The sequence below is a fragment of the Dinoponera quadriceps genome, unplaced genomic scaffold (genome assembly GCF_001313825.1).
Source record: "Dinoponera quadriceps isolate SergipeBrazil2010 unplaced genomic scaffold, ASM131382v1 scaffold53, whole genome shotgun sequence".
Taxonomy (NCBI): Eukaryota; Metazoa; Arthropoda; class Insecta; order Hymenoptera; family Formicidae; genus Dinoponera; species Dinoponera quadriceps.
Window position 1 is genome coordinate 35491 of NW_014554171.1, and position 24398 is coordinate 59888.

General features: G+C 39.6%; 1 protein-coding gene across 1 annotated transcript in view; it reads left to right on the forward strand.

Moving 5' to 3' along the window:
- Positions 1-24398, forward strand: part of LOC106752130 (UDP-glucuronosyltransferase 2B20-like) — a 62721-nt gene that overhangs the window by 33394 nt on the left and 4929 nt on the right. Inside the window, exon 2 of the mRNA XM_014633634.1 lies at positions 269-661. Coding sequence (XP_014489120.1) covers positions 269-661 — 393 coding nt within the window. The remainder of the gene's footprint in view (positions 1-268; positions 662-24398) is intronic.

Consider the following 24398-nt stretch of genomic DNA (forward strand, 5'->3'; position numbering starts at 1 on the left):
AAATTGGCTCCTAACTTGGATCGCCTCAAAAGACGAGACATTTTTTCGAGATGGAATTCGAAAATTGCCTGAGAGGTGGGAAAAAGTAATAGCCAGCGATGGACAATACTTTGATTAATCTGTTCATTCATTTTGTTCTGAAATAAATACATTTTGATCACAAAAACGGACCGAACTAATTTGTACTCCCAATATATATATATATATATATATATTTATTTATTTATTTATTTATTAATATATATATTCATATATTTATGATTTTTAGGTCGCCAAAGGCAAGCCGCCCGTAGTGGGTTTCATTCCATTTGGTTTTGCACCATGGTTCAAAGATTTTGTTGGCGGTTCCAACTATCCTACAATTCGACCTTATTGTCATTTAGGCATCGCGGGACCAGAAGGTTTTTGGCAAAGAACATGGAATGCTATTAATTATATAATTGATGATTTATTTCGAAATTATTATTATTTACCCAAAGCTCAACAACTTGCTGAACGTTACGTTGGTCACGAAATAAGACCGTTATACGAAATAGAAAAAGATATTAGTATTTTATTAATTAATAGTCATCCTGCGTTCGAATCTGCAATTCCTTTGCCACCAAATGCGATAGAAGTTGGAGGAATGCACGCACAAACCTCTCAGGCAGCTAGCGATGAGGTAATTATATATGTCGCAATAAATATCCTTATTTAAGAATTAACGACACAAAATGATACTAATAAAGATACCAACAAATATGAAGAATAAAAATTTTAATGACATCAAGTTACGTATTAACAGTTTAATTTGAATTGAAACATCCCTCATGTCTGCTTATTTTTTCATTATACATTATTTATATAAACACAGGAAATTTTAAGAAAAGTAAAATAATATTCAGTCTCATATATCCCATTCCAATTAATTCCTGTAACTACATTCGTGAAATATTGTATATTTATTATTTAACATATATCGGAATTTTAATGTACTATAAATATACTATTGTTTAACATACATCGGAATTTTTATGTACTATAAATATACTATAATTCCTTCATTACTCGTGTTCTTCTAAGGTTTTACTTATTATTTTTCTGTAATGCTATATTTATCTAGGAGGGTCATTCAAATATAAATCGGATTCTTTTTACAGATTTACTGGTAACAGATAAAATTACAAAAGCGATATATTATTTTTCTATATAGTTCTCCTTTTGGAAATGCATTTTCTCCATCGGATAGGTAGCTTCTTGATACCCTCATCAAAAAAAGAAAAAGGGTGCTCCAACAGTCAATTGCGCACGTACTGCTCAACCGTATAGTGGTATAGTGATGAACCCACGTTTCGTTACAGATCACAATTCGTTTTAAAAATGCCTCTCCTTCTTCTTTAAAGCGATTCAAAAGCCGCTGACAGATGTCTTTCCGGACATTTCTCTGTGCCTCAGTGAGGAGACGTGGGACTCATCTTGCTGACACCTTATGATATCTAAAATATTCTGAGAGAATTGTGTGAACACTCCCAATACTTATGCCTACCTTCGATAAAATTTTGACAATAGTTAGGCGCCGATCATCTTCCACAAGTTCACGAACGGCCCGAATGTTTTCTTCAGTGATACTCAATTGCGGACGACGTTCGTGACTTTCATTTTCCATAGCATCACGACCACGGCGAAATTTTTGGGCCCAATCAAACACTTGGGTTCTTGACAGGGTACTATCTCCAAACTATGTTTGGAGGCTGGTCAAAATTTCAGTTGGTTTGACGCCTTCGTTGACGAGAAATTGGATGATAATGCGTTGTGCAACAGTCATAGGTACCTCTTGTTCAGTCATGCTGATGCTACTGACGAGGGAACAGCAATGTTGCGGGCGGTCGCTCCCCTCCACACATCTCTACCTAACTGCCTGGAGCGCCTCGACTCCCTTGCGGCTCTTTCTGAGTCCGCAGTAAACAATCCGGTTTATATTTGAATGACCCTTGTATTTAATTTCCTTTACTTATTTAATTTCCATTTTGTAACATTCTATACTTACATAACTTTATGTGCATACATATATACACATACACATTCACTCAACTCTTTCTAATCTACATTACTCCCCAAACAGCATGTAAACGTTCGAGGAACGTTCGCTTTGCGTTCACTTGGTTTGGTTATATTCAAACAAAGTGGGAACGTTTAAGGGGCCCGAACACTGTAAACGGCGATATTTCATATAGTTTTTATTTTATTTATTAAAAAAAAACGGATTAACCGATTTACATGTAACTTTACACATATGTTTATGAATGTATAAATTATATGAAAAAATTTTTTTTATTTTTTTGTGGCGGCCATTGTTTTTTCTGCAGCTAATCTAAAATTGCGTCTTTTTTAAATGACCCTTGGGTGGTTGACAGCATTCCAGCAAAACGGAGCGTCCTAGAGCAAAAAACAAAAAAGATTCTTTAAATATATATTACTGGCTATAGCCCGACGTAGGGGATTTTGAAAATTGTGATTAGAAAAAAAATGGCGGCTATTTTAAGAAAAAATTTTTTTTTGCGTAAATTTTTGCACTAAATTGTTTATAAAAAAAAAGTATGGCATGTATCAAAAAACGGCTACGTCATGCCATAGCGACACGTTTCCTCTACAAAATCCGTTTTGAATCAGGTCGATCGGATTAATACTGTTCGAGTTATGCTGTCAACGCGGTCAAAAAACATGGTTTCGAGAAAAACGCGTATTAAGTTTTGAAAGGGGTAAATCGAATGAAATAAGGTAAAAAAAAGGTCTTACGTGTTTTATTTTATTAGTCTGCTATCGCTGGATACGTATAGCAGCTCTTCGTCATCCATAGTTTGTCTTCGAAGTGCTTGCTGGGCATGCAAACGTCCTTCGTGCGTGTTAGCCTGTGTACGACGATTCGCGTACTTTATGCGATCTTCGTCGATTTTTTGACAATAATCGTAGAGATTCATTCCAATGCGAACTCCCATGAGTTCTAACACGGAGAAGAGCCGTATGACCATTATTAAATATAATAGTAGCGATATTAGCTGCAATTTGTACAGTTCTGGCTCCACTAAACGTAGATTTCGGCGCGAATTTTTGTCGTCTTTCCAGCAGAGTGCCTCTTACCGCTTTTATCCATTATTTAAACAATCACAATGTTTTTAACTTTCAAAAACACGTAAATCAAAACTTTTGTCAACAAAGCAAGAGCGCGTTGTGTTCACTAAATTTAAGGTTATATTTACTATACGCGTGCAGCGCTCCGAAACGTCCAAAAACGCTCGGCCAACACGTCAGCGTCTGACGCTCTTTTTAAATACTTAGAGCTCGAATTTTTACTTGAAACTTTACATATATGTTCTTCGATGTCTAAACTATTGATTTAGCAAAAAAATAAAAAATCGATTTTTGAAAATTTTGGTCAAAAAATTGATTTTTTGAAAATTTTAGTGTTCGGCCCCTTAAAGAACATACGTTTTAGAACCTTTAATATATATCTTACGTAGCAAAAATGTCACAGTATCAGTGTCACAGTATATATATATATATATATATATATATATATATATATATATACGAGTATATATAAAGACATTATAGTTTTGCAACTTATGTCTCGCTAAGGGAACTTATTTAATTAATTAATTACCGCTACAATTATCGCGCTGTGGCTCTTAAAAAGGTCCTATTTTCTTTTGAGTTTTTGATTTATAAAGTCTGACACGAATCCTTTTATTTTTGTTGCGTGAGTCGAGTGGACGCAAGTAGTGTGGGGTGCCCGTCACAGCGCGGTAGAACGGAAGGCGATGGTGACAATAAATTATCTCTCGTTCAAAGGTGAACTTATCTTTATTATGTTTTCCGCCCGATACAGTGTTTCTGGTGTGTCTGACAGCGTGTCGGTCCCCGAGAGCTGAAAATCTAGAGTCGCCCCCTGAGTTCGATCTCGCGTCCCTTTTATCCTCTTCCTTTGTCTCAATCAGAGGGGATAGTTCTGATGTGTCAGTGTCACTTGGGTGTGGACGCTGACCAACCATGATTTCGGTATTGCATTCGCCAGAATGCAGAGTAGCATTTTTTTTCAAGGTGACGTTACTGGGGCAACGTGCGATCATAATTTGTTTATGGCAAGCGACACGTCTCGTGGTTATGCTTACAATATCCCTCCCCTGTTGGTGAAAGAAAACGGAGGAACGTTTTCGCTTACAATAGTTTTCCCGTTGACAATATTTTGTTATAATCGTTTATTTTTTAACTATTACATTATTTTTACTCGTTGGTTTTGTTTCGACAGGTTTCTCCCAATTTACAGAGAGGTATTTCTATATCTTATCTTATGTCGCCGTTGCGTGCTATAACAATTGGATTATTTTCCGTAATGTTTCGTAATTTTTTTAGTACTAATATTATAACGATGAGGATAATTATAATAGTTATTCCATTCGACGCGGTTGAATAAATTAAATACTTATGTTTTCGAAAGAATTTTGACTTTCTAGATCTTGGCGTATTTCGGACAACCTTTTTCCTAAATTTGTTAATTCAGCGGGGTTTTGTCTCACTTTCTTTGGTTTTAGTGTTTGTACCGTATTGTTTCTGTCCTGATTTGCCACGGTCTCTTGAAGAAACGTGAGATTATACTCCGATGTATTTATTTGTATTTTGTTGGTTTCAAACATCTCCTGAGCCTGTGTTATAATATCTTCTATTGTCAACCTACACTGCTGTCGAAATTGAATTATTCCTAATTTTAAGATTTTCTCGATATTCCGCGTTGTTCTTACAATGTATGAGCATTGGTTGTGTGCTTTGCGTTGAATACAACCAAACGTTTTTTCTTATCACGGAAATAATTACAGTTTGGTTTATTTTTACATAATTAATGTTACAAGTCTGAGGTGTTTTTCGTGCGGTATACATTTGGATCTCGCAGGGTGAATCGGAGTGTATACGATATATTGAAGTGTTGTGAAAGCATCGGTTCCCTAACTTAATACATTTGTTTAATTCGTTTTCAGTTAATACTAAATATGTATTACTCTCTGTATTGACAGCGATTTTGATGTTTACGACGTCGGTCAATGCGAATATGTTGTCGTGTACATATATGGGAAGTGGTATTACTTGTATTATTTCATAAGCCGGGTAAGTTATCAATGGTATCTTTAAAATAGTAAATATATTTCCTTTTTTATAGTACGCGCTAATTGATATATATTTGCTTATTTGTAGCCAATTCTCTACTGAAAGGGTAATTGGGAAATGAGTGCCTTCAGGTAGTTGTATTATTGTTTCCTTAAGATTCTTGATTATTTCTTCTACTGGTGTTATCTGTTGTGGCAAGTTTCCTTGATTTATGTTGGTTAAGATCATTATATCCTCTTGATCATGCATAAGGTCGGTAATCATACTTAAAATTGTAAAATGTTCATTTACTTCTTCTCTTTCAATAAATTCACTTTGTTTCATAGAGAGTTGTTTATACTGGTCATCAGTAAGTCATTGTTTTCCTCTAAAATTTCTTCAAGGGTGCTCAGATGTCCTATTATTTTATCTAAGACTTGTAATTGGTTTGCTACCGCATGCTTTAGTTTTTTCTCGTTATTTTCCAATAGACTCAATTGTTCGTTTATTAACCTTTCGTCATCCGCGTCCATTATTCTGAATAAGGTTTTTGTTATGGAACCTATTCCGTCAATTATTTCTCGTTGTTAATTAGCGGTGCTTTCGTATATATTTTTTATATTGTCTATCGTTTTTTGTATTCGTCCTAGATTTTTTTCTGTGATTTTGTACAAATTCACACATATGTGTATTGAGTGGCATGTTAACAGTGTTTGATGGATATAACTTTTTATTTGGTTGTAACGGTGGTTCAGGGATTCAATATCCAGTTTAATTACTATCTTCCAAGTCGCGGCTACTTGGTGAAGTTGTCCTAATTTATCAAAGTAGAGCCCTGGTATTGCAAAATTCTTGAAGTGCGTAAGATTGTTTTTCCTGGAGCTCGCTCATGGTATATTTAACACTACTGAGTACATCCATCCTGCAAGTAGATAGTGAAAGAAGAATGTGAGGTGAATTGTGCTTTTTTCCTATATTTATTCTTCTTCGCCATAGTCGTCTTTTGCCCGTGTATGGTGGGCAGCCATGGATAAATGTATTTGTGATGATTGCATCTCGCATGCCGTAGAGCAGGTGCTTCTTTTTATTTTTCTCCCCCTTCTTTTTTTTTAATTTTTATATTAGTTATCAATGTAGGGTTTTAGGCGATTTGCATGAGTGGTTAGGGTTTTTCGGCCTCTTTTTATTATATACTTAACATCGGAGTGTTTCTTGATTATTTCATACATGTATGGCCCTATCCGCATGGCGTCGAATTTCTTTGATCTTCCTCAGTGTATGGTTTCATTATATAATAAGACTTTGTCATCTACTTGTTATTGGACTCTTTTGGTTTTTTGGTCATAGTATTGTTTACTTTTTATTTTTTCTTCCTTGACGTGTTCCCTGGCTAGCTGATTTGCTGTGCGTAATCTTTGTTTGAGATCCTGGGTATAGTCGTCGAAGATGTATGTAGGTTTGAGTGGTAGATATACGGCAGAAGGTAATGTTGCTTCATGTCCGTATAATAGCTCGATTGGAGTATAACTTGTGCTGGTATGCGGGGTAGTATCATATGTGAAAATTGTATAGGACATCCATTTATCCCAGTTTGACTGATCGGTATTAACGTAATGCCTTAAATATTTTGTGAGCGTTCTGTGCAAGTGTCTAGCGCACCATTGCTTTGTGGGTGATATGCGGTTGTTTGTATTTTTTCTATTCTTAATAATTTGCAAGTGTTTTTAAACACGTTGTTTAAAAAGTTTGTCCCTTGATCCGTTAATATTTTATCAGGAATACCATATTCCAAAATTATCTTCTCTACAAATTCTTTCGCGATGGTTGAAGCTTGTTGATTCGGTATTCGGGTAACAATTTACTAAATTTAGTTAAATTATCTTGGAACGTTAGTATATATTTATTTCCATTCTTCGTTACTGTTAATGGTCCTACGTCTAATGCACATTTTTCAAATGGTTTGCACGGTGTATCGGTGATTACGAGAGGCATTTTAGTTTTTGTGATAATTTGTTTCTCTGATAGAGTTCACATATAATATATTTTTTTATATCGGCTACCATATTTTTCCATTGGTGATTTAGCCATATTTTGTTTATTGTTCTTTGTAGGTCTTGGTACCCTCCTAGAGGTGCATCATGATATTCTTAAAGTATTTGTCTTTTCTCCTCTTCGGTACAGTTCCGAGGATTTTTTGTTTGTGTATCACTGCTATTTGTTTCGTTGTCGTATTTCTCCTCATTATCTTCTTCCTCTATCTCATCCGGCGCGTCTACTTTTAAGACAGGTCGTATTGTATTCCTACTGAGCGCGTCGGCGTTCGGGTTCACTCGCCCGGCCTTGTGTATGATTTCATAATCATATTCTTCTAACTTCAGTCGCCACCTGATTAACTATGATCCGGGGTCGGTGACATTAAATAGCCATACCAATGGTTTATGGTCGGTTATTATTTTGAATTTCGTTCCGTATACATATGGGCAAAAATGTTTTACTACCCATACTATTGCTAGCAGTTCCTTGTCCGTAGTGCTATAATTTTGTTCCGCGCGAGATAGTACGCGTCTAGCATAAGCTATAGGGTTGTTTTTCCCTATCGGTCCTTGTGACAATATAGCTCCTATCGTGTAATCCGAGGCGTCGGTGGTAATGATAAATCCCTTGTTGAAATCCGGATATTTTAACACGAGAGCGGTTGTCAATTTTTTTTTAATGTCGCGAACGCATGTTTTTGTTCTTGTCCCCATTCAAATTGTGTTTCCTTTTTTGTTAATTTTGTTAAAGGGCGTGCTATTTTAGAAAAAATTCTATAAATCGTCTGTAATATCCTGCTAGGCCTATAAATGATTGTATGTCTGTGACTTTTCTTGGAAACATATGCACTGCTTTTAATTTTGATGGATCCGGTAAAATTCCTTTTTCTGAAATTATATGTCCTAAGTACGTAATTTTTTTTTTGTAGGAAATTGCACTTGTCTGGTTGTAATTTTAAGTTACTTTGGTGCAACTTTTCTAATATTGTGATTAATCTTATGTTATGGTCTTCTAAGCTGGACCCATAGATGACCATGTTGTCTAGATATATCAGTGTTACGTCCTGGGTATCTCGGAAACTACGAATTCCTTTTTTATATATATGATTGAGAAGCGGACGGAGTTCAGGCAAGCGATAGTGTAATAAAGGTAAGATTACGATGGCCGCCGCCGAACATGCCGTCTGCTTCCCAATGTATCTCTCATCTTTTCTGTCTTCACGTAAGATATGTAGTTTTATTTACATCCTAGGTATTCTGGGAACAACAAATTCCTTTTTATATAACTAAGAAAATCTAACCGCCTCTACTATACACGTATTTGTTCATCCTGGGTACCTAGATAGCAGCGAATTCCTTCTTTTATGCCTGTAAAACAAACAGATTTGAGTAAGCATTTTTTATAGAAAAGATACTATTACGCGCCGCTCAAATACGTCATAAGACTCCCGATGGATCTGCGATCTTATTTGCCTCTGTACATAGCCGGTCGAACGAAAGTCCTTTGATAGGACTATGTTCTTAGGATCATTTATGACACCCAGAAAGTATTAGGAATTTTGAAAGATAACTATTTTCCATGCAACCCTTCTCTCATTGGTGGTCCTCATTTACCGCCCCCTGAAACCTTTCCTATATAAACCTCATTCTTTTGCTGCGAGTCTCAGTCTCAGTTCTCAGTTCAGTCAGTAGTCGTCGTACTTTAGTCTCAGAGTTGTCTTCGTCTCGGTCTTAGTCAGTCGTCAGTCTTCAATCTTCAGCGATATTCGCTTAGATATTCCGAACTTAGTCCAAATCGAATATTACTCGCTTCAACCATCGTGAGTGCAAGGTATCGCAAGTCCTTTTATTCAGACGACCCATCGAGCCGAGAACCAAGGATTCAGAAACATTTGCATCCTAATAATCTAGTACGAGCACGAGTAAGTACTCAGCACAGTCATACTTGTCCATATTAGCTCCGTTCACTTCAAATATTAATATCTCCCGGTATCATAGTGAATACCCTGCGTGGAAAAGATAGGCTTCAGGCCCTCAGACTAGCGCATAGAGATTTAGACAAGGCTAGCGACGATACGTTAGCAGCGGCACTATCCACGGATCCCAGTCCCATTTCCATCTCCATACGAGTCCCCTACTTCCTCCTCCGAACCACCTATGCCTAGCTCCTTACCCTCCCCTTTAAAACCACCCTCAGCGAACATTTTGTTTATCATACATGTATACACAGTCATACTCACATTCGCCGAACTAATTTGTGACTTCGCTTAATATTATTTCTCATTGTAATTCCACCGCTTATTTTATATTGTAATCTCCCCGTCCGCTAGATAATAAATGTAGAAATTGTCATTTCAAATTCCTATTTTATTTAATATTTATACCATCGCGCGTTCACCTCCTTTTCCCCAATTCTACCGCTCGCGGTCCCATCCCAGGTAAAGGGTTTCAGTACCTTGACCTAAATTAGGACCACACTGCGTACGCTCGCGTCAGAGTAAAGTGACCCTTTCGGTCTCTGACCTGCATTGCCGGCATTCAGGTACGTTTAGGACTCGCGTTCGCGAATACGGTCGTTGCGTTCTCTTCCAGGACGTAACACCAGGCATTTTATTTCTTGTAGTCTAGCTAGTACGATATTCATTAGCCGCTGAAAGGTTGCTGGTGCGTTTTTAATCCAAAAGCATTCGATTGAATTCGAAATGTTCCGTAGGTGTTGAGAATGTTGTTTTATGTTTATCTTGTTTTCCCATTGGGATTTGATGATAACCTGACGCTAAGTCTAGCGTAGTAAAATATTTTGCGTTTCCAAGTTGGTCTAGGATATTATTTATGTTAGCTAACGGGAAGGAATCTCCAACCGTTAGATCATTTAGTTTTCTAAAATCGATCACGACTCGTAATTTAGGTTTTCCGGTCGTGTCAGGTTTCTTTGGCACTACTAATAAGGAAGCATTCCATTGGCTGATGCTGGGACGAACAATAGCAGCATCTAGCATTTCTCGTACCTGTCGATCCACTTCCTGCTTGTGCTTCTCGGGCAGACGATATGGTTTTATTTACCGGTGTTGCATTATCTCGAGTAGCAATACGATGCTCCACAGCTGTGGTATGAGTGAAACAGTCTCCTTCGAGAAAGAATACATCGCTGAAATCTTTACAAATCGTGTATATTGTTTTTTGTTCTTCATGGTTTAGGTGTTGTAGGCGTAATTGTTGCTTTAATTTTTCCATTCGTGGTTGCAGTGTCTTACCATGTTTCTGTCTCGTATTTTGTGACGTTCCACGTTCCGCCTAACTCGCGGCGGGAATGTCCTCGTGTATCGGGGAGAGAGTATCGGCTGCGGCCCTTGGATGGATCGCCGGATGTCCAGATTCGGTTTGGAAGGAGAAGAGAGTCTCGTTTTAATGGTAACAATCGGTTTATTTCGTCGGTATTGGTTACACGGACGCGTGTTTGTAGTCCGGGCTTTAAACGGTTGACAGCGTGTTGTGTATATTGCCCGACGTGCGTGTATTTTGATAGAACAGCTGATCGCTCGTGCTTCGTGGCGAGACGGTTGTGCGGTAGGACGGACGCGGGTTGGTGAGTCGCGGCGCGTTGTATACAATAGTCGCGAGTGGTGATCGGACGAGCCCCGGGAAGCGGGCGCGGTGTTTTGAGTCACGTACGGTTTCTACTAGATCGCTTTTAATTTCTCTGCGATGCTTTCTCGATGCCTTTTAATTGTCGCAGAGAGTGCAATCGGTGGCCACACGTAGGTGGCCCGAGGAGCGGAGGCACTCTCTCGACCCTGAGGCCCCACGGGGTCGGAACGGTGCGGCACTCAGGAAATATCACTCCTGCAGTGTTGCGAATCTTCCGTGGGGACTGCTACACTGGTAGCACGCGGAGAGGCGCGGCGTGATAACAATGAACGGTCGGTGCGGTCTTGATAGCGACTGCTTCGCCAAGAGAGTCGGGGCCGAGAACGCACGACGGAGACGGCGAAGTCGTCACCCCCTTACCCGTTGACTTTCTTATTGAAGCGTGCTCCTCCCCCCGGAACTTATCTACTAAAGTTCGCTCGCGTGGTTGCTCGCATGTAACCCTGGTACGGTGACACGAGGGACCCGGTGTCCCTTCCTAGAAGGCGGTGATTCGAGCCGAGATCATGCGGCTAGACCTGACCAATAATGCTCGGTGGAGACGGCGAAGACGCCACCCCAGACTTGCCGGGCTGCAGGTCCTTCGGTCGCAGGCCGGCGGGGAACCGGGAACTCCCGGTGGAGACGGTATGCCGTCCCAGAGAAAGGATAACGAGTGCGGCTGCGGACACGCAGCTGGGACGACGAATACACCGTCTCGGTTCCTCGGCAGTAGGTAGGATGTCGGGTGCGGCTGCGGACGCGCAGCTAAGACGGCGAACACACCGTCTCGGTTCCCCGGCCAATAAGGATGCGAGTGCGGCCGCGGACACGCAGTTGAGGCAGCGGACACACCGCCTCGGTTCCTCGGCAACTGGAGGACGGGATCTGGAGCAGCCTGCGAACGTGTCGCTCTGGCTGACTCCGATGGAATCAGGTCTCGATGCCTCCGTCGGTCGGAATATATATCCGACGGAGGTTCTCTGTTTATATTTACGGCCACGCACGTGATCACGCTCTCGGCGGAAGCGCGCCACGTGCGTGCCGTGTCAGCTTAGAATGGCGCAAAGCGCCAATGAGCGACCCGACAAATGGTCGGTCGGGCCGCGGGGAGGGTGACAGCTCTAATGCGTCGTCACAGATTTACTAGGCAATTTCCAATAAAAATTTTAGGTTTTCTTTCTTCGGCGGTAACGATCCTTATTGAATTTACATTTACGAGGTCTGTTCAAAAAGTATCGCGAATTTTGTGTTTTTTCAAAAATTATTTATTTATTCATGAATATTTATTTTGTCTCCTTCAAAGTAATCCCCATCAGATATTATACACTTGTGCCAACGTTTTTTCCAATCCTCGAAGCACTTCAAAAAATCATTTTTTGTGATCTTGTTCAGCTCCTCCTTCGATGCCGTCTTTATCTCCTCAATCATAGCGTAGCGTCGTCCTTTCATGTGCCTCTTCAGTTTCGGGAACAAGAAAAAGTCACAGGGGGCCAGGTCTGGGGAATACGGTGGCTGCGGCATCATTAGTGTGTTGTTTTTGGCCAAAAATTCGCGCACAAGCAACGATGTGTGAGCAGGGGCGTTGGTACGAATTTTGCGGCGACCCGTCTCATGCCCAAATCATTAGTAAAAATCGAGTGGCACTAGTCAATCGATATGTTTAGGTCCTCAGCAACTTCTCTAACGGTGATTCGACAATTGGCCAATACTATTTTCTTCACTTCATCAATGTTTTCGTCTGTTGTTGACGTGCTCGGGCGTCCGGCACGCTCTTCGTCGTTCACATCTTCTCGGCCCTCTGAGAACATTTTGTACCACCGATAAACATTGCTTCGGTCCAAGGTCGCTTCACCATATGCCACAGTCAACATTCGGAATGCGTTCGCGCACTTAATTTTGTTAGATTCTTTGATCCATTTTTTGGAATAGGCAAAAATCGAAGACAAGCCAAAACACGTCCAAGCAAAACAGCTGTCAAAGATAAACTGAATATTCAAAATGGCCGAACTTGTCGGCATAAGTGAGGGACATGAGTACCAACATAACGCCACAAAAAAATCGAAAATCGAATATACGTAACCCGCGGAAATTCAAAATTCGCGATACTATTTGAACAGACCTCGTATTGTTGCCTTTATTATCGTTTCGCTTTGAGCAGGTATCTAATAAGTTCGATAGGGTAACAAACCCAGGTTGTTTCCAAGAATCCTGTTTCCTGTTTTGATAGTTGCATGTCGTATTATGTGCCTTCAGGAAATCTACTTTTAATATTCCCTCATACTCGATAAGAAAATCATCTTTTACCACGTAGATTTTATATTGTAGGACTTGTCTCCCTAGCTTTATAGTTGCAATGAACTTACGTAGCGTACTTGTTTGATGTCAGGTTACTCCGGTCAGCGTTACTTTATCCACTATCACGGGAGTTTCTTCCTTTAAGGTCCGCACTTTTACAAAACTAATTGACGACCCGGTATCTAGTAAAAGCGGTATTTTTCCTTGTCTGGTTTTGCATATCGGAAGTATTACTAAGTCTGTTCCCGTGTGTTTGCTTAGCATTTTTCACTTGGTTAATCTGAAATGTTCGAGCATTTTGCATTCGATTGTCTCTTTTCTGTCTCTCGTTTTTACTTTTGTTTTCGTTAGGTGTGACTCACTGGTTCATTCCACGCCTATCAGTCGAAGCGGTGTTTGTATTTTGATGCCCTTCGCGACGTTCAAAGTTAGGTGCAGTGTATTCAACTGGCTTCCCATGCAGCTTCCAGCATTCTTCGCGAGTATGCTCTACCTTTTTGCAATATGTGCAATATTTTTCCATCGCGTTTACGCGAGGGCGTTCGCTTATTGTTGGTAGAGTGTATTGGTTCGCGTAACGGCTGGTACGACAATCTTTCCCTTGATGTCCTGTTTTACTACATTTGTGACACGTCGGACGTTTAACATTTTCTCGAGCGCGCGGATATGTCGTCGGTCGGCTGTTATATGGAAGTGCAGTTTCGCGATTATCATAGTGGTTAGTTAGTCTTTTCACCTTTTCTTCCTTCATTGCTTCGGCAATAGCCTCAGCTAGCGTAGTGGGAGCTCAGGATCGCACTATAGTTTGCAGCTTCTCATTCAGCCCAAGTTGGAAATTAATTAGCGCTTGAGATTTAATATATTCGTGAATAGTTCTCTTTTCTGCCGGGGTGTATACTGTACCGTCAGTAGTACAGTATACACTCGTATAATTCTGTTGCTAGTTTATCGACTCTCTTTCCGTAGATCCACGCTTCTTCTTCGGTCTTTTGCCGTAAGAAATTAAATTCGCGTTGCAAGCGTGTAGTCGACCTTCTTCTCGAATAGCAGGCCTCTAATATTTCCTTCAATTGTCGGTAGGTCGTTACATTTCGGTTTTCCATCTCCGTCATGGTCTGTTCTTTTAGTTTCGTACAGGTTATTGCCTTAGTTAATGCAATTTCTTCTGTAGGACGTATTAGACCGTAAGCATAATTGCAAGCGTGCAGGAATTCTTTGAGACTTTTTTCACTTGAGCCATCAAAGGTCGGTATTAAGTCCCTGGCCTCTTTTATCCGCTGTTTGTTGGTGTTGGTTACAAATAAATTCAAGGCAAGACTATCTTCCGAGAGGAGGTCATGTATATGTGTGTGGTCATACGTTATGTCTCTGTTCCAGTGCTTCGTTGCAGTGGGCCTTTGTAAGTTAATGAATCTTTCCGTGTTATTTTGTTGCCGTGTGTTAACCTTCTCGTTTAGCTCGATTACATATGTAGTGAAGGATTTAACTTAGTAAAGCCTCTATTAGAGAATCGCGTTCTCCTTCTCTGTTGCCTCTTAGTAAAGGGGTTCCTTCTACGCTACCGTTCGTATGTTGCGCGACAGTGGTTCGTAGTCTATTGATTTCCTCGTCTATCGCGGGACCGTCAATAGGGGGTACATCTTGCTCTGTACGTCTATCCATAGTTAGGCTATTAAATAGTTCGTTTGGGTCGAAAACGCTCTCGTCGTACGAAGTTAGAGAAATTCTCTCCTGCCTGACACGTCCGTAATGGTACTGTTACTTGGCAAGTTTCTTTGTCTTCTAACGCGTGAAGCTACATTTGGTAATATACTGTCATCGATTTCACTAAACGGGAATTCGCGTTTAGTTATTAGTTGTACAACTTTGCTCTCGCCGTTTTTTTTTAATTTGAGGCTTTATTGTAAAAAAATGGAGATAAAGTTATGACTCAAAGTATTGTCCATCACTGGCCACTACTTTCTCCCATCTTTTGGACAATGCACGAATCCCGCGTCGAAAAAACTGGTCATTTTTTGAGGTAATCCACGAATTTATCCATTTTCCGACTTCTTCATAAGACTGGAAGTGTTGGTCAGCCAAGCCGTGTGCCATTGATCGGAACAAGTGATAATCCGAAGGTGCAACGTCTGGAGAGTACGGCGGGTGGGGTAGGACTTCCCATTTCAACGTTTCCAAGTATGTCTTGATCACTTTTGCAACATGGGGTCGAGCATTGTCATCATGTAAAATCACTTTCTCGTGTCTCTCGGCGTAGTGCGGCCGCTTGTCTTTCAATGCTCGGCTTAAACGCATCAATTGAGTTCGATACGACCGATCGCCTGTGATTGTTTCAATTGGTTTTAGTAGCTCGTAATATACTACGCCGAGCTGATCCCACCAAATACAGAGCATTACCTTGGAGCCATGAATGTTCGGTTTGGACGTCGATGTGGAAGCATGGCCGGGAACTCCCCATGATTTTCTGCGCTTGGGGTTATTGTAATGAACCCATTTTTCATCTCCAGTCACAATGCGATGCAGAAATCCTTTTCGTCTTTGCCTTTCAAGCAGCTGTTCACAAGCAAACAAACGCCGTTAAACATCTCTTGGCTTCAACTCGTACGGCACCCAATACCCTTGCTTTTGAATCATTCCCATGACTTTGAGGCGCTTCGAAATGGCTTGTTGAGTCACTTCCAATGATTGTGCCAGTTCTTTTTGAGTTTGACACGAGTCTTCATCAAGTAATGCTTCCAATTCAGCATCTTCAAAAATCTTTCCTCTTCCACCGCTATGTCGGTTTTCGACGTGAAAATCACCGTTCGTGAAGCGTTGAAACCACTCACGACACGTTCTTTCACTAATAGCGATCTCACCATAGGTATTTGAGAGCATTTGATAAGCCTCAGCCGCAGATTTCTTCATATTGAAGCAGAAAAGTAAAACCTCCCGCAAATGACGAAAATTCGGCTCGTAAACTGACATCTTCAATCGACGATAACTTTATGGTACAGATACAAATCGACTAATGTAACTATTAGGTTATGTTGACAGATGCCCAAGTTGATTGTATGACGTATATGATCTATTTACTTTGACCACTAAGTTCCACTAAAGCCATCTATAGGGAAACGGCGGGAGCAAAGTTATTCACCTAATACAACGTGTATCGGGGGTTGTTCTTTATTTGAACTATCAAGTACGGTTAACGCGTCTTGCAATCCTTGTCATGTATACTTTGCGCGGTGTTATTTATTACGTATCGAGATTTCGATTCATTAGTTCGGCTGACTGTCTTAGTGTATTTGCCGCAGGCTCGTTAAATAGCCAATATCTGTTTTTGCAAGGATTACGCGGTATATTGCTGTCTTCGGACATTCAAGCGAACGGTTTGGTTTCTCATTTGTGTAAGTATGTGTATACGCTTGTGTGTTATATTAGGACTTACATTAATACTGGACGCATGTTGACATGTCGCGCTATCGAGTTCTCGCACGGTTCGTTATCGGTGCTCCGATTGTCCGGTGTTGAGTTGCCTGGCGCTTGTCGCTGCGTTGAGGTAGGTCATTTCCTGCTGCCGTTGTTGCTTCGTCGCCTCCTCTGCTATCGTGGTTGGCCCGCGTTGGTGGTAGTAGCTCCGACGTCCGTTCTTTCCGGCCTGCCACGTAGTTTTCTTCTTAATTGTCCCAAGATTTGTTGCTCACCAGTCTGCTTCTTACGATTGCTTTTTCACAGAAGCCTTCTCCTTGTTCTGTTGCAGGTTGTTGTTGGAGGGCGGATCCCACCCGCTGCCACCAATTTGTTGCGTGAGTCGAGTCAACGCGAGTAGTGTGGGGTGCCCGTCACAGCGCGCTAGAACGCAAAGCGATGGTGACAATAAATTATCTCTCGTTCGAAGGTGAACTTATCTTTATTATGTTTTCCGCCCGATACAGTGTTTTTGGTGTGATTGACAGCGTGTCGGTCCCCGAGAGCTGAAAGTCTAGAGTCGCCCTCTGAGTTCGATCTCGCGTCCCTTTTATCCTCTTCTTATGTCCAAATCAGAGGGAATAGTTCTGATGTGTCAGCGTCACTTGGGTGTAAACGCTGACCATTTTGATTTCAGTATTGCATTCGCCAGAATGCAGTGTAGCATTTCTTCAAGGTGACGTTACGTAATTGGGGCAACGTGCGATCGTAATTTGTTCATGGCAATCGACACGTCTCATGGTTATGTTTACAACATGGCGCAGATGAGACTAGACGATTTCTACAGGAGTATATTAAGCGGTGGGTCCGTTAGCGTTGCACCGTATTGCACCTATATATTCACCACCTCTACGACACTGCCGGATTGCGTAAGGCCCGCACAGTTTATTAGATGTTCCGATTAGTTTTGAGGGATTTTTGCAAAAAAACATATTTATTTTAGAGAGGCGTTAAATTATATTTTATTCAAAATATTTTTTACTGCTAGCTGCAACTTTTTCCCACTTTTCTGGCAATAAATGGATTTCACAGTAAAAGAAATATTTGTCTTTCAAAGCAATCCACTCATCGAACCATTTTTGTATTTAATCATGTTTTGAATTGCTGGTCAGTAAGGCCATGCTTTATCGATCGAAATAAGTTATAATCTGAAGGAACACAGTCTGCTGAATATGCGGTGTGGATAAAATTTCCCATTGAAATGCCGATAGCGTATCTTTATCTGCTTTTGCAACGTGTGGTCAAGCATTGTCGTGCAACGAAATTACTTTGCGTTTTTTTAAGCTGTTATTGGACGTTTTTGGTTCAAAGCACGATTCAAATCGATTAATTGTTGTTGATAACGTTCAGTAATGATTGATTTGGTTTTAGTAGCTCATAATACACGACACCTTTCATGTCTCACCAAATGCACAACAAAATCTTATTTCTGTGGATGTTGCGTTTGGAGTCAATGTCGACGGTTGACCTGGATTTACCCACGATTTTTTATATTTAGGATTATTAAAGTATATCCATTTTTCATCCCAATTATAATTTGATATAAAAACTGCTTTTTTTGCGACGAGAAAGCAATAAAGTGCAAATGGTTAAACCATTTTGAATAGCCAATTCAGACAATTCGTGTAGAACTTATTTACTTTTTTTTTAATCTTTCGAAACGATCAGAAATGGTTGATTTACCAACATTTAATATTTTAGCTAACTTTTCAAGCGTTTGAGCTGAGTTTTCATCCTACAATGCCTGCAATTCGGCATCTTCGAACTTTTTTGGTTGGCCTGAACCGTTGTCTTTCAAATCGAAATCACCACTTTTAAATAGTTGGTATCAATACTCACATTCTTTATCTGATGGAACAGACTCAGAATAAGTTTTTGAGATGAATCAGTCAATTTCGGCAGCCGTTTTTTGTTAATCAAAGTTCTTCGCAGTAAAGTAATAAATCCTCATCATATTTCATTTTTAATCGCACAAAATATTACAGTTATGTTTACGTATATACAGGACTTGTGTCAAATGATTTGTGGAAATGTTCAAGCTTTGATATAACATACCAACTTTCAAAATGCTTCTAATAGATTTGTAGCTATAGCCATCTATAGTAAGTCCTCAAAATTAACCAGAACATCTATTCATTATTTAAACATTGTTATAAATATGTTAAAAATATGTGACATTCACAATAATTACATTCATATTACATATAACTTAGATATTTTTAATCAGGATTGGGAAAAAAGCCATTACCGTTATAAATGATTTTTTTAGTAACGATTTGCTAAAGAATTTATTTGTTATAAAATAAATTATATTATTTATATATATTATTAGAAGAACGTATAATAATAATTTATAATTACTTTATTAATGTCGGATAGCACATTCGAAAGAAGTGAATTGTTAACGAAATCAAATTAAGTTTAATCCAATATTTTAATGCAATTCAAATATCAATATTGATGATATCAATACAAGACGTTCGATAAACTTTATGTATCGATTCATTCATGATACATATAGATACGTATTAATATATTTGAATTGCATTGACCATTTCTATTGCTAAGTCGTCCTCTTGCTCAATGGAATTTCTGCATTCTACCAACATGTGCTCCCATGACTTTCCACTCCATTAAAACATACTTTAAACGCTTTTCTTGCTTTACTTCACTTTTTTTCATCCCAAAATAGACATTTAGCGTTTACCGCTATTTAAGAAAAAACTTGTACACAATAATGCTGGGGCGTTTGAAATAAATGTAGAAACTTTAATGGGTTTAACAGAGTAAATTCGCGCACGAAGGGAACGACGGCGTCGATAGCGAAAAGGCCGATGGGAGCGCGCGTCCGCGATGTTTGGGGTTTCAAACGAGAGTGAGTGTGTGGAGCCGCAGAGCAAAAAACTAAAATAATAAGTAAAACAAAATAAGAAGGAACAAATATGTGTGCGAAAACAAGCCGTTGCCTTGATTACAAAATATAATCGCCGCCGTTTGTTTCAACCGCCACAGACACTTCAAATCTGTAGCCTATTGTAAACCAAGTTAATAATACTAAATATCCAACTTTTTCTTCCTTAGTCCTCCGAATCCCCTCTTTTCTATTTTCCATATTTTCTTCATTATCGCTATTACCTTTCTGACATTTTTCTGCATCTATGCCTTTTGTTCCCCATTTGTTTTACTATTAAATCTTAAATGTGTTATAACCTGTGCCTGTTTTATTTTTTCTTCCTTTATCTCCAATAATCTTTTTCATTCTTCTTTTTTTCTTCTGATAATTTATTACTTTCGTGTTTCTTTCATTCAACTGCAAAGGAGGAGTTTCAATAAGGACCATTTTTGCCTCCCCTAAATTCTCTCCTCAAACGAAACTAGGAGGGAAATGTACCTCCATATGGGTCTTGTAATTTCCTAAAAGGATACGATCCTAAACCTCATTGTTTATGAATTATAATATTTTGAATTTGAATGATTTACATGGGATTTGGTATTTTTTAATGATTTAAATTTTTTGACGATGTTACTGGAATTGCCACTTTACCGAGCTTTTTCAAAACCTTGTCCAAGATATTACCTAGAATATATTAAGAGATGAAGACGATGCAAGCGTGTACACACTGTCATCCAGAACATTGAATTTATGAATGCCTTATTTTTACACATGTCTATAGTGATTCAAGACCATTTGAAGAACTTGCAGATTTGAACTGATGATCATTTCATGATTCGAGACATAGATATGTAAACAAGAAAGAACAATGAGTTCAATAGATAGATTATTAGGTAAGAAAGGGGGGAGTTAGGGAGCGGCATATAATGAATAAGATTTTGTTCTAATCGTGAATGAAGAGAAATAGAATAAAAAAAAATTGTTAAATCCTTTTCCTAAGAAAATATAAACTGCATTTACGTTACCTAATAAGCATCATGTACAGATTGCTCGGATTTGCATGGCTTGTGTACGCATGCATGCGCTATATACATATATACTCTGAGTACATACACACACGATACGAATGTTTACGTGAGCTCACTTTATGCTACCAAAGGCCGCAATTTGGCATCCCTGTCTCTACGGTGCCGTCAAGTATACATGCAGCGCGTGCTTTTTTTGCGAGCGAGAATATGCGGCTATTCGCCGCCGCTACTGATATGCGGCGCCGCACTCGCAAGAGAATTCGCTTTCACATAGGTAAATATGGGTGTTTTGCGCTAATGAAGCCGCTTTTGCTGACCATTGCTTGTATGAACACGCTGCTTTATTTGGTCGCGACTTACGTTGGGCATATTTTTAAAGTTTTTTATTTTTGGCGGTTTTCCTTACCGGGTGTTCTTAACTTAGTGACTGCGTTCTGTCTTTCCAATAGCTATTTTTGCTGCGGTTGAGGAGAAGTAAAGGGCGCTTTTGCTGCCAGTGCGTGGCGGGAATTTCCACCGAAGATATTTTCGTATTTTCCTTTAGCCTTTAGAAGCACAGTGTAGTATATTTCCCAGTTTCTTCCTTTTAGATTACTGTAAATAAAATTTTGCTATATTTTGTGACGATGCAAATTTTTGTTCGTCACTCAGGCTTGCAGTTTGGCTGAGGATGAGCCGGAAGCTCGCGCCTTCTCATACGAGAAAGCGACTGATTTTTAAATTTTGCTTCGTACGCCGTTTTGCGCACGAGACTCGTGGTTATAATATTATTTATTACAAAGTTACCCACGACGAGAAGCTAGAACGTTGAAGATAGGAAAACTGGAGGAATCGGAGCTGTCGGGAGGAGCCGAGCGCAGGAAAGAGAGAAAGAAAGCGGTGAGAAGCGGTCATGGGAAAGGTGCGGGGAATCTTCTTCTTATGGACGGACGGCTAACGACGGTCAACGAGGATGACCACCTTGCGCTAAGGAAAGCATAAAGCCCCGTGACCACGGTTGTAGATCACGCGAAGAAGGATCCCTTTGAAAGGGCAAAGGGAATTCCTTCGAATTACTGCAAGCCTAGCAGTTACCAGATGCTGTTTCGAAAGGAACTAGGAAAAAGTAAGCGTCGAATCGAAGATTCTATACGTTGAGCTCCCGTGAGCACCCATGCTAGACGTGATCTAACTGGGCGAGCCAATGGGATGCCGTATCTATCGGCTCGATAGATCCTTGAGTTGGCTGCACTAATTGAGGAGCCGTGCTCGTCATTGTGTGGTCCAGCAGTGAACGTGACAGACGTTCTGAGGCGAGAGCGAGCGAGCAAGCAAGCGCTGAAAAGTTGCTGAAAGGAGCGGTACGATGTTAGATGAGAGGTGAGCTTTAGGTGACGAGTAGATAAACGAGAAAATTTTTACAGCCGCAAGTAGAATATAATAGAGTTGCGTAATAATTTCGAGTCGATTGCCGTCGCTTCAGTGGCTCTCTCCGAATGAATCGCCACGAAGTACAGCTAAGCTAGATTTACACCCCAAAAAGGCGCTTTTGTGTGTTTGGTGGAGTATTCGCGGAGTCGTTCATTTTGAAGTGCTGAAACATGGACAAACTGTAAATGCAGACCACTACTGTAAACAATTAGATCGAGTAAATCAATCTTTAATTGAAAAGTGCCCAGCGATTGTCAACAGAAAAGGCGTTATTCTGCAATACGATAATGCAAGACCGCACTGCGCAAGACGAACCCTGGAAAAAATTAATGAATTAGGGTGGGAGGTATTGTCTCACCCACCATATTCGCCCGATATTACGCCATCGGATTTCCATTTATTCCAATCGCTACAACATTTTCTAAGTGGCAAAATTTTGAAAATTTGGATGATGTCCAAAATGCCATCTCCAGTTATTTTGCTCAAAAATCAATTGATTTTTATCGATCCGGCATTGAAAATTTGCATACTAGATGCCAAAAGATTGTTGATAACGAGGGTGATTACATCATTGATTAAAAAGTAAAACTTGTTACAAATTTATCTGTTTGAATTTAATGTAAAAAAACAACATTACTTTCCTATCCCCCTAATATATAGAATTGTTCGATCTTCATATATGTTTGAAGATAGTTTGAAAAATTCTCGATCTGACAAAGAGATGGTACTAGTAGTATCAAATGGCAATGATGTTTCTGAAGTTTGATCTCCCAGAGAGTGTACCCTAAAATTTCAGACATATACGTTTAGTTTGTTTATTTATGGTCGAATAAAGTTAACTAGTTATGATATGTTTCGACAAATGGATAAAATTGAATGTCGCGCAGTGATAAAATATTTCGTTTTAAAAAGTTTAACGCCAACGGAATTAAAAAATAAGTTGGATTTTACTTTGAAAGACTCTTCATCATCGTTTTCAACAGTGAAGAAATGGGTTGCTGAATTCAATTGTGATTGTTCGTCCATTTTTTACGACGAATGTTTAGGTCGCCGAAAAACCGCAACGAGTGAGGAAGCCATCTGAAAAATCTACAATGCCGTGTTAAATAATCGACGAGTGAAAATGTGTGAACTTGCTGACATTGCAAATATCTCAATAGATTATGTTTACAACATCTTACATGAACACATGCACATGAAAAAGCTTTCAGTGCGATGGATGCTGCGTTTACTAACAGTCGATCAGAAACGCATTCGAACGAACATTTCTTAGAAGTGCTTGGACATATTTAAATACCATCCAACAGAGTTACTGCAACGATTCATCACTGTTGATTAAATATGGATTCACATGAGACGTGTTGTAAGCGCAACAATAAAGTATGTCAACGACATTACCGCGGAACCACAACTCCGAATTGCCAAACATCGCTATGCGGAAATGCAACCTGGCATTCCCGCAATAGAGATATCGCAATCAGGATGGTCAGCGTCCTCGTTGAGATGACGTTGACACATCAACAACCGCCCCCTCTGATTAAGTCATAGAAAGAGGATAAAAAGGAACGTAAGATCGGAGCGGGGGCGAAAACTCTTAACTCTCGAGCACCGTCACGCTGTCGGACGCATACGTAAAATTGTATCAGGAAGTCAAGAAATAAACGACCAGTTCATTTTTTTTATCAGTTATTAGGCACTTTATTACGTGTCGCACCTCACCACCTCCTTTCTACTCTTCCGCGCTGTGCCGGGCAACCCTACATTACCGCGACGTTTACGGACGCGCAACAGACGAAACAACAGCCCAAACAATGAGTTAAACAGAATGAAAGTGTTCCAAAGAAAACGAAAACTGTTCTATCAGGAAAGATGATTGTGACAGTTTGGGATTTGCGAGGTGTTTATAAACTATTTAGAAAAAGGCAAAACCATCTACGGAGAGTATTATGCAGTATTGCTGGAGCAATTGAACAAGCTAAATCAAACGTCCACATTTAGCAAAGACAAAGTGCTTTTTCATTACAACAATGCACCCGCTTACATTCTTCAATTGCAGTCGCAAAGCTCCATGAATTGTATTTCGAATTGCTACCACACATACCATACTCACCAGATTTAACCCCCAGTGACTTTTCCCTGTTCCCGAATCTGAAGAAATAGCTCGCTGAAAAAAAGTCACTTCATATACAGAAGTCATCGCTGAAATAAACGTATATTTTCCAGAGTTCGAGAAATTGTATTACATTGAAGGTATAAAAAAGTAAAAATATTGTTGGTCTAAGTGTATTGAGCTGAAAGGGAATTATGTTGAAAAATAAAAAAAAAATGGATAAAAAATCATGTGTTTTCATTGACAGGTCGAGAACTTTTCAAATTACCTTCATGTGTATATGTAAGGTCTTAAAAAGTAATCCATTATTTTTGTATCAAATTGGAGGCTTTATTTAACATAGTTACAATGATCCAATTTAGGTCAAATATGCATCGTTTTGTTCAATAACTTGCTGCCATTTCGAAAGTAATTTCATTATGCCTCTCTCATAG